This window comes from Garra rufa, chromosome 25 (assembly GCF_049309525.1).
Source record: "Garra rufa chromosome 25, GarRuf1.0, whole genome shotgun sequence".
NCBI classification, from domain to species: Eukaryota; Metazoa; Chordata; class Actinopteri; order Cypriniformes; family Cyprinidae; genus Garra; species Garra rufa.
In genome coordinates this window covers 33,786,679-33,798,856 of record NC_133385.1, presented here as the reverse complement: position 1 = coordinate 33,798,856, position 12,178 = coordinate 33,786,679, and the positions used below count along the sequence as shown (strand labels likewise).

Genomic DNA, 12,178 nt, shown 5'->3' with positions numbered 1-12,178 from the left:
TACAAATGGTTAAAAACGGTTCCCATAGCATTTTATTAATATTTTATTTATATTATGTATTTTGGTCAAGATATTATAAATGCTGCTGTGCTTTTTTTATGTACTCCAGCATTTTATCTTTATGTTTAATCATGTATGTTTAAAGATTTTTTCACTTTTTAAACTATTTTTAATACCAAAAACTGCTTAATAGTAAACTAGTAATGTAATGCTAATGTGTTTCTAATTAGCTAAAATGCTATTGAAATTTTATTGAATCACATTAAAATGAAGTATTTAAATAATATTTTAAATTCATTGTAAAGTAAATACACTTCAATTTCACTAAATATACTTAAAGTTGTTCCAATTTAACATAATTTAATATTTTGAAATATAGTCGAAACAGCTAAACATTTTTCTTAAGCATATTTTGAAATATGCTTATTGTTATTGTTTCAAAATAATAAATTTAACATGCATTTATTATGGTATAATTTAAATATATGTATGTCCAAAAAGCACTATTTAAATACATTTCCTTTTCACCTGGGCTGCTTGACTACAGCAGAAGTGAAACTGGTCTGTTTCAGTCCAGATCATGTAACCAATCAAACAGTGACACTGGGAGTGTGGGCTGAAAATCCCATTTGCATTGTCAGGGTGGAGTGACTCTGATCCTCTCAGAATAGAGCAGCTCTGTCTCCAGAGACCATGTTCAAACCCCAAGAGCTTTATTTGACTAGATTTACTGCTACTGATCAAGCTTCTGGAAAACACCTGAACAAACACTACATGCATCTTCATCTGTTAGTTGAATGATGTTGTCAGACACAAATGGAGCTTGTTGAGAAGCTTTATTGAATGTTACAGCAAACACAGCAGATTGAAAGATCAGCCAGTGCTTTGACACTAGAGCTCTCTTTCAGTATTGAGTTGTAAATGACTACAGCTGCAGCACTAGACTCATGTGAATCCTGCCCGACACAGGACACTCAGATACGGCTCATCTTCAGGACACAAACATCAGCCTCTGAGCGACTAACAGTGACTCTTGGTGAAGGAGGCCTCTTGAGAAGATCCATCATGTGTTACTCTGCAGACGTACAGCTCTCCCGCTTCCCAGCGTGCTTTGCTGAGGGTCAGGACACTACTGCGGCTGAAGCGGCCGTCCTGCTCGCTCTCTGCGCTGGTCACGATCCCGTCTCTGACCTCTGAGCCGTCCAGTGTCCAGCTCACCTGCGCCCCCTGTGGAGAGTAAGAGCTGAGCAGGCAGAGCAGTGCGGCTGAGTTTCCAGAGATCTGCAGAGAAGAGGGCGGCAGCAGAGACAACGAGGGCTTCACTGTGGGACCAGCTGCAGGAGACAAACACAACACTTTCACAAACACAAAGAAAAAACACAAACACTACATGCATTTTAATGAAAGCTCCTAAATTAAACAAACCATATTAAGATTAGTATAACCCCAGTAATTTTTTGGCAGAGGCTATTTACACTAACTCCACTCAACAATGTGTGATTGGAATAGTCAACATTACAAAAGGCAGCTATAAAGTGTCAGCTCCTGTGGTGCAGGGGATAAAGCATACATTTCACTCTTTTCGACACGACCGATGCATGTTCAAATCCCCCTTTTGACAAACTTTTTTTTCTCCCTTTTCAAATCTCATATCATATCAGAAAGGCATTTATTAACAGTAAAAATGAAGGACATTATTGAAAAGTTGAGAATAAAGTATCGGTTAGGTTTAGGGTTGGTGTAGGGAGGGCTTTTTGTCGCAATAAGGCAGTACCATTTAATACACTGAATCAAAACTATAATTTACACTCAGTACGTAAATACTGCATACTGTTTTAATTTACTACAATACTGAGGTGCAGATAATTGCATCTATATAAATATTTTAAATATAAAAAAATCCTGCTATTTCAACATCGTGTCAATAGAATCTATAGTTATTTTCACTTAGTGTAAATAGCCGCTGTCAATTTTTATATCCCTAAATATTGTCTTTGCATTTTAGTTAGGTGAGATATTTAACTCAAAACTTTTCAAATAGCAAATACTGAATTTTTGGCAAAACATGAGCAAAAGAGGTTCAAAATTATTAATCAGTTTACAGAAAGTACCTCCATTTACATTTTAACATGTATTTTAACATTTTTCATTGCATGTCTTTTTTCCATGTATAATATGTATCTGATAAACAAATACATATTGATGAAATATCAATCAGATTCAATATTTACTGTAAAACCATATTTAAAAATGGTCTCCTTGGAATTATAAGGTTCTATCGGACATTTTTGTCGAAACTGAGTATTTCACATATTCTTATTTTGTGACAAATTATTTACATTATGTGATGTTTCTTTTGTAAGCTGTTCACATTTTGGGCTTTTTTTTGAAAACAAAAAGGATTCTATCTACAGAAGTCTATGGAACCAGAAAGAACCTTATAATTCCAAGGCGACAAAATAGGTACCACTTTGCAATAATGTTCATTAATTAATGCGTTAACTAATATTAACTAACAACGAGCAATACAATGCAGTATGTATTAAGTTTTGTTAACATTAATTAATAAAGGTACAACTGGTTATTTTTGTCTTCATTTTAACTCAGGTCCATTAATTAATATTAACAGAAGAAACTTTGGATTGTAATACTGTATTAGTAAATGCTGCAGTCAATATGAACTGAGATTAATAACTGTTTTGCAAGAATTTTTCACTGTTAGTTCATGTTATTTAATGCAGTGAACTAATATTAACAAATGAAACATAACTGTAAAGTGTTACTAAAAATATTATTGTTAGAAACAAAAGTCTGTTTAAAATTAAAAATAATATCGTACACAATCTAAAGTGTATGTTTGCAGTGGAGAATTAAAATAGACAGACTTACCGAGCACCAGTTTAGTTCCTCCACCGAATGTGTACCACAGTGATACAATCTAATGAAACGCTCGTACAAAAACCTCTATTCCACTCGAGTGAACACAAACTCCAGCAGAGAGAGAGCAAACAACACTTCAACACACTGATAATGGAAACACCTCAGCTGTTGACAACACTCAGTCATTTAGTTTTGGTAAAATACTCCTAAACAATTTATGAACAAAACACTTTAACACAAAGTCAATGTTATTTGTTCAAATATAAATATCTGTTATGTCTTGAAGAACAATGTAATTTAATTTACGTTGAAGTTGAAGAGTATATTCATCTCAGTGACAGTAGACATGATTCAGATTGACTTTATAATACGCTATATTTCTCATTCAGTCTGTTATTATTTGCTGACTATCTTTTTGAGGAAATGTATTTGATGAGCTTTTTTTGTGTCTTTTGACCTCTTTTATCATGGATGATGTTGTGATAAAAGTTGATCATGATGATGCTTCTGTTCTTCATATGCAGCTCAATCATGATTCACTGAAAAACCTGCAGATTTAGACAAATTATTCAGTAATTCTCAGTGCGCAGTTTTAAATTTTTCAGTCCAGACTCATTGTCATCTATTATCCTGATGATCTTTATACAACAGGAAAAACAGGCCACATGAAAAGACTTCCTAAATAACAATGTCAACATTTATTCAACATTAAAAAGACCACAATGAGCATAAAAACATTTTTTTTTTTTTCTAAATACAGTAAAACTGATTTTCAGATAATAGTAAAACATAATTTTACTAATGGAGAAATTAGTGATTTTTACTATGACAATATTTTTATTTATTTATTTTAAATAGTCTGATATAAAGAATGCAGTCATTTCAGTGACCTAAAAATTATTCATAATGTTGGTTTCTCCTATGACAAGTTCGTCATGATTCGTGGTCTGGGAACCACTTGTTCATTTTCTCGTATTTGAGGCGTGGTTTACGAATGCCCAGAGCCGTTTATTGGGCGATACGAATGTCTATCAAATGCGCCTGTGCGTACCTCACAGCCAATCGTTTCAATTATACCGGATGACGTATGTAGAGCGAACGCCAAAAGTTGCTCTTTTTTCAAAATAAACTTGCGTTCTAAACTACTCAGAACACTATCTAAGGCTGCATCAAAGGCATCTGCTGCCATGCTGGATCCATAGTTATAAACAAACTGCTTCGGTGAGTTGCATAGAAGGCGTCATCGTCTTGCTGCTCCCTCCCCGTTCTTTGATTGGTTCCCTTTCTGAGGTGAAAATTTGGTCCATGGTTTCCAGACTGACTAGCAGCGTGAATAAAATCGCGGTGTACGCAAGGCAGTATGGGGAAGCCCAGGCTAGGTTTCTCCTTATGGTGGCCACCATGCTGAGATCACATGACCAGATGAATGCTACTCATTTATGCTACTCACATAACTCCTCTATTATCGGATACTCGGATACTCTATAATCGGATTTAATAAATAAATAATTTATGCATGACTAGATGGTGTTTCTACAGCAGCCCTATAAACTGAAAATGTTGCATCCAGACTAAAAGATGTCTATATTATGACTAGTGTCACATCAGCCAGCCAAACAACTGTCATGTGTTGCTGTACATTAAAGCACACAATGAAGGAGTCCAATAAGTCCACTTTTGATAAATCCACAACAAGAACAACACCAACAAAAATCATACAAACAAACAACACATGGGGGACATAATCGAGGGAAAGAGAATAGATGATTGATCAAGAACCATAGAAAATAACTAGAGGGAAAATGGGAACCTAAAGGAAACAGACACAGGCAGAGGAAATAAAACCAAACCAAAACAGGCTATAATCCTGACAACAACAAATGAGCAAAACAAATATTTTACAATTAATCAATATGTAATTATCAGTAAATGGTCTACTCTGAATGTAAAATATTATTCATAAAGACAGGTTATTAGTCTTGTAGCAGCACAAGCTGTTGTGAATCCTGCCCACTTGTTTGCATTGTCAGCACATGCGTCAGTGCTCTGAGAGTGTTTATAGTGCTGTGAGTTTAACACTTCATGAGTGACAGCAGAACAGAACACAATCTTCATCATCACACAAGACAAAACAACAACAATGAACAACATCCTCATCCTCATCTGGACACTCACACTGTTTGCTCAAGGTTTGTAGTAAAACTTTAATAACAATAATTACAGTATTTGTTTTAAAATGTGAAATATACATCATTTTAATTCTTGTCCTTTTTTCTTTCTTTCAGAGTGTAGAGGACAGTACACTGTAACTCAGAGTCCATTAATAACAGCAGCTCAAGGACAAGAAGTCAGAATAAACTGTAAAACCAGCAGTGCAGTGTATAATGGTGATTTTTTAGCCTGGTACTTACAGAAATCTGGAGAAGCTCCTAAACTCCTCATATATCGTGCATCAACCCGTTACTCTGGAGCTTCATCTAGATTCAGTGGCAGTGGATCTGACAGTGATTTCACTCTGACCATCAGTGGAGTCCAGACTGAAGATTCAGGAGATTATTACTGTCAGAGTTATCACAGTGGTGGTGTGTTCACACAGTGATAAAGAGTCGTACAAAAACCTCCGTCAGTCAGAGTCACAGTGACTGCACTGATACAGCTGAGAGATACTGCAGCTGCTGATGAGAGGATGACAGACAACATAAAGATTAAAGCAAAATGTAGACTGAGACATTAATACAATATTTATTTATTCATTCATTTACATACTTACTATACTTATTTATTAGGCATATACAGTACATCATAGCATTCATTCACTCTGTGGTCATTGTAAAGTGTAGCTAGTATATCTTTGTCCTGTGTATCCAAATCAACAAATGCAAGAACTATCAAATAAAGCAGACACTGAGGCCTGATATGTGACTCACTCATATGTGACACTTTGCACTTCAAAAACTATTAATAATATGAAACATTTCTCCAGGTCACCATATGTTCATAATCTGACTACAGTCCTGTTTCTGCATTTGTTGGCTTGGTTAATGTGTATCTATAAAATATTAGTTGAAGCTCTGATCATTTCGATTAACAAAAAGCTTCATGTTGCAGTGCATGATGGGTGCCACAATAGTACAAGACTCATCCATGTTTGGGGCATGAATAAATTATGCAGTTAAAGTGTTTTTAAGTAAAGTCTTTAAAATGTTTTTTTTTTTTTTTTTTTTTTTTTTTTACTTTTCAGTAGCTTGTTATGTGATGTTTACAGTTGATCTGTTTATCTGAATGTTTTGTTAAACACCATTGCTGAGGTGTTGATGTGTCAGTGTGTCTCAATGACCATTAAAAAAATAATAAAAATAATAATAATAACATAAGTAAGCAAATAAATAAATAAGCAATATACAAAGCTCTGATAATTTACTGATAATTTGTGTGATAATTTCTGTGTATTTGGTCACAGTGTAAAGCAGTATAGTGATCTTTCTTTAAAAGCAGCTGCTGTTGTTTAAAAAAATACTATTGCAGTTTTGTGATGTCTCAATCTCTTCATTGTTTACTTTGAGTCAATCGTCAAACTACTATTGGATATCAGAGTGAATCTGACAATTCAAGATTCGATCAGAACAGTGTTGAAACACAGACAGACAAATTCCACAAAGATGAATAACACTTCTTTAACTCTATATCAGAGGATGCTTTTGACTTGAGTAAATCAGGTCTGTTTTAGTCATAGAAAAAAAAATGTATTACTGTGTTTTGTAACCAATTATTGATCATTTTTTTTCATAATGTTTATACATTTATCAATATGTCAGTCCATGTTTAATAATGAGCTTCAAGCTTCAGGTATATTATTCAAATATAGAGAGTCACTTTGCATTGTCTGCATGTTTCAGTGCTCTGAGTGATTGTAGTGCTGTGATAATAAAAGACACAATGAACAAAATGATATTCATCATCTTCTTGATCTTGGGAATGTATTTTCATTGTAAGACATTGCAGTTTAAAGTTCTTTTTTTTTTCTTTTTTCTTTATTCAATTCAAAATATTCTACAGGACATATGACTGTAATTCTCAGCAGATGATGATTAAACAACTCAGCAAACTGCATTACCACCTTCACATTGGTCTGTGTATCATCTGATCATTCAATTAATCCACTTGATCTGGCAAACGAAAAATGGGCAAAACAGGTTGATGCTCTTTTTTTTTTTTTTGTATGAGCCAAAACATGAAATCTGATTTCTTTTTTCCGTTTTTCAGCTCGAAACCAAAAATCCAATAAACAGGAAAACCAAAACGAAATAATACGGCTAATTGACTTTTTCTCCAAAGACTTCCCGCTTTCACACGAACATTCGATTTTGAATGTGACATTGAGTGTATCTTTCCTACAGAAAAGTAGTATTGGAAAAAGTCGAGGAGGTTGTCCTGGCTGCTCAGAGTTTATCTGAGGTGACCACTGTCATCCAGATACTGTCTGACCTGGTCCATCAAAACAGAAAGACAACATTGGTACTTGGCATTTTTAGAGTAGTATACTGGCAACACTTTTAAGTCAGTCTTCGCTGCAGCCTGTAGCGCGATGACTTAGCTGGATCGGGTCCATGCGCGGTGGTTTGTTTTGCTGATATTTCAATATAAATAGTCACAGGAGTGAAAACAACTTGATTTGACAGCCATGATCAGTTTGTATATTAAATCTAACTGTGTGTCTTGGTCTCAGCAGAAACCTGGAGAAGCTCCTAAACTCCTCATATATTTGACATCAAGCCGTAACACTGGAACTCCATCTAGATTCAGTGGCAGTGGATCTGGCAGTGATTTCACTCTGACCATCAGTGAAAAATAAATATTTAGATTCAACATAAAATGTATTAATTTATTAGACATACATAAACATAACGCGAAAATGAAGCCATTTCATTGTTTTCAGAAGCTGCATCTAAAGTGTCATTTATGTATATTTGCACAGACTGCTCAGAGGTGCAATTAAATTATATGAATAATGCAAGAAAATGAATGGGTTAAAAAGAACACACACACACACACACACACACACACACACACACACACACACACACACACACACACACACACACATATTGGGTTTACATGTTTTATGGGGACATTCCATAGGCGTAATGGTTTTCATACTGTACAAACTGTACTTTCTATCTCCCTACACCTACCCTACACCTAAACCTAGCCCTCACAGGAGATTGTGCACACTTTTACTTCATCAAAAAAACTCATTGTGCATGATTTATAAGCCTGTTTCCTCATGGGGACCTGAGAAATGTCCCCACAAGGTCAAAATCTACTGGTATTCCTATCCTTGTGGGGACATTTGGTCCCCACAACGTGATGAATACCAGGTACACACAACCACACACACACACACACACACACACACACACACACACACACACACACACACACACACACACACACACACACAAAAAGCCTCCTGATACATTCATCCAAGTATTTCACAAAGATAAACACACAATAAACATGTGGCACTAGCATGTAAATGAATATTTATCTGAACATTAGCAGACTTGAGAACTCATAAACATTCTATGCATGAACATTAATAAAGGCAGATGTGGTTAATACTATGACTAACTGTATTCAGTAAATATTTGGTCCAGCACTTGAAAAATTCAATTCATGAAATTTCCCTCTTATTTTCAGAGTCACTGAACTAAAACTCACATTAACAACATAGTGATGTCCCTCATATATCTGTCAGTTTAATATAGTTTTTTATAAATTATAACATGACGACACATTCAGTCACCTGCAGTGTCTTAATAAAGGCTGTTGATGGAACATTGTGGCATTAGAAATTTGTTGGAAAATGTTAATTTTATATTGGTAAATGTCTTTGAGAGTGATCCGCAGACTTCAGATAAATGATTTAAATAAAGAGAGTTGTCAGCACATGCTTCAGTGCTCTGAGTGTTTATAGTGCTGAGAGTTTAACACTTCATGACTTATTCTGCGATAAAAATGGGAACAAAAAGTGTTTGTATGTAAATAACCTACATATAACCTTCTAGTTAGAAAAATCTAAAAAATGCAAATTATTGGTTATTGTCCAGCAGAGTATTTAATTTTTTTTTAGCCAAGAACAGAAAAATAGCATTTGTCAATTATACACCTGGGTCAGCACAAACACAAAAAACAATATGAATAGATGGTTTACTGTGTAAATTTTTTTTGATGTTGTCTTGACAAAGCCTTGTATAAATGTTTAATGTTGGAAGGTTTTACTGTCATCCTTTTTTTAATGTTTGTATGTTCTTGTAGATGTGTACAGACAAGCTTCTACTTCTACAAAAACTGTTTAACTTGCAGTTGAGGATGTTTTTTTTATTTGTAGTTTTTTTTGGGCATGGTGGTCGTTGTATTACAAGTTAGTCATTCTTCTTCTTATTTTTTTCTTCTTCTTCTTATAGGGTGCTTTATCACCTGGCTCATTTGGAGCATTTGTTTTGGAAACTGTCCTGTTTTCTCTCTTAGTTAATTTTGTTTAGGTAAAAGTGAACACATCAATCATACTCAAATCCACACCAAAATAATCAATCTGAGATCGCCTGAACTAGGTGGACTCAGACAAACTGCAAAAGTATGACATTACATATGTTATATTTTAATTGTAAATAATTATATGTCATTTATCAGTTAGAGTGGAAATTATGGCTACATTTGTATAAATGTTTGTGAGTGTCACGACAGATACAGATCAGCCCATGGAGTGAATTTGTCAATCCATCTTGAACGTAAACAATTGAACTCTGACCAATAAGAGGACAGTTTTAATCACATGTGACTTGCATAAATAAAGTTTGTAATAAAGTCCCTGTTTCGGTGCAAAGAACGTGTCTGAAAACTCCCATAGACAGATCATAACAAGTTGGATACAAAACAAAGTCTATTTTGAACCTGAAAAATAGGAGTCATTACCCCTTAGCTGTTTGCTGTTGGTCTACCAGTTTGTTAACATGCTGTTGTGAATCCTGCCCACTTGTTTGCATTGTCAGCACATGCGTCAGTGCTCTGAGAGTGTTTATAGTGCTGTGAGTTTAACACTTCATGACTGACAGCAGAACAGAACAGAATCTTCATCATCACACAAGACAAAACAACAACAATGAACAACATCATCATCCTCATCTGGACACTGTGTATTTATATGCAAGGTAAGGGTTTTATGAAAATATTAAAGTAAAATATTATTTTATTATTAACAATTAATATTACACATAGATCCTGTGTTTTCTAACTCTAACTATGTTTCTAGGTTTCAGTGGGCAGGTGACTTTGACTCAGACTCCCTCTGTTAAAACAGTTCAGATTGGAGAAACAGTTACTATAAACTGCAAAACAAACACATTAGTGAGCAATAGCTGTCCAGGTTCATATTCTTGTATGGCCTGGTATCAGCAGAAACCTGGAGATGCTCCTAAACTCCTTGTATATTGTGCAACAATCCGTAACACTGGAACTCCATCTACACTCTAAAAAATCGCACTGTAAAATAACAGTAATCTACTGGCAGCTGTGGTTGCCAGCATTATACTGTCATTTTATAGCTCTCTACCGTTAATTTACAGCTCTTCATTTTTACAGTATGTTACCGTTATTATACCATGTGGTAACTCATTTTATTTTGGAAACGAATTGCTTCAAACCATTTGAGTTAAAAAAAAAAAAAAACTATTGTTTATATGGTGTTGGTACAGTGAACTTATTTAATTTGAGTCCACTAAGAAGAAATATTTCTTAATATAAACCCACAAACACTTAAAGTGTAATAAAGAAGCAATCGACTTTTACTCAAGCCTTTACAGATTGTCATTAACTAACAAAAGCACAAATTTGTGTAATAAAGTGCTTAGTAAAGAGATTGTCACTATATCAGCAATTCCACAATAACTGTCTTTAAATAAAGCAGCAAAACCTCAGTGCTTACGCCTCATCATTGCCTGAAGCACAAGCTCTACTCTCCAGCACAATGGTCACCCACAAAACTAAATTAAACTAACAGATCTCTCTTGTACAAAAACACACCAGTTAGGCACAATTAAATATTTACTCTCCTTACCAGTTAATGACTTTGCATAATTGTTTTTCTATGAACATTCACTTATATTTTAGTGAAAATAACTTGATTTGCTTAGTAAATCTTACTGTTGTGTTTTACAGTATATTACTGTTTTTTCTTGAATTAACAGTAATCTACTGGCAGCTCTGGTTGCCAGCATGTTACTGTTTTTCTACAGTGTGTTGCCGTAAATTAATTACAGTTTATTACTGTTAAATTACATTTCATGCTGTTTCTTTTTCATCGTGCATCTTTAACCCTTTAAAACCCACAGCAAAATCCTCAGTTTTAAATGAACACTTATAATGTGTCAACACTACAGAGTGTTTGAGTAATACTGAATTAGTGCTGAAGTTAATGAGATAATTATATGATTGATCACGTTCTGATTGAGCATTAGTGATGAACACCAGCTGTTAACAAACAAAATCGCTGAAGAAAAACACAAAAACAACTGACTTCAGCCACAGCCTTAGATGAAATCAACTGAAATAAAAGACATTAAATCTCTCAAGATCTGATTAAACTCCTAAAACAGCATTACCAGCTTCACTTATTACCACACTGAATTTATTTCTGTCAGACGTCTACAGAAGAGAGTTGCAGAGGTTTAGATGTGTTTTTTTTTCCACTACCACGGTGGAGATCAGTGTTTACTTTAGTTGGGCTCTTGAACCTTGACATTTTAAAGCTATGTTTTTAGTTGTTGTAATTATGGCAAAGAAAAAAAAACAGAAAAAATCTAGAGTTGTTTATGGTTTGGTAATGACAAAGATTTTATCCAGTGTCTTTTTTTTCATTGAATAATGATGCTAGATTTAAAAAAAAAAAAAAAGAAAACTGAGCATCCAGTTATGAAAACACCACTCATTTAAAAAACTTTAGATACACACATCAAGAATCATGAATATGAATTTCAACAATGGTGAGGTTTTGTGCTGATACCCAGCAGAGGTGTAAAATCCAGGTGCCATGAGTAAAAGTCCTCCCCAGTATTTTGTTCCAATCAACTAGATTTGCTAATTAGCACAGTTTTTCAACCAGGAGGACAGAGATTGGACCAAGTCATTTATTTTGAGTCACAAACAAATCTCAAATAAAATCCCAAGCCCCTAAAGAGTTAAAGTTAATGAGATAACTGAATGATGATTGTGTTAGTGATGAACACCTGCTGTTATTACA

At 34.5% G+C, this 12,178-nt stretch overlaps 1 gene segment (V, D, J or C); it reads right to left on the bottom strand.

Annotated features, from left to right (window-relative positions):
- Nucleotides 1–819: 819 nt before the first annotated feature.
- Nucleotides 820–12,178, bottom strand: part of LOC141301975 (immunoglobulin lambda-1 light chain-like) — a 15,940-nt gene continuing 4,581 nt past the window's right edge. Inside the window, 2 exon segments of the V gene segment in view lie at nucleotides 820–1,334; nucleotides 2,890–2,938. Of these exon segments, the coding sequence occupies nucleotides 1,021–1,334; nucleotides 2,890–2,938 (363 nt within the window).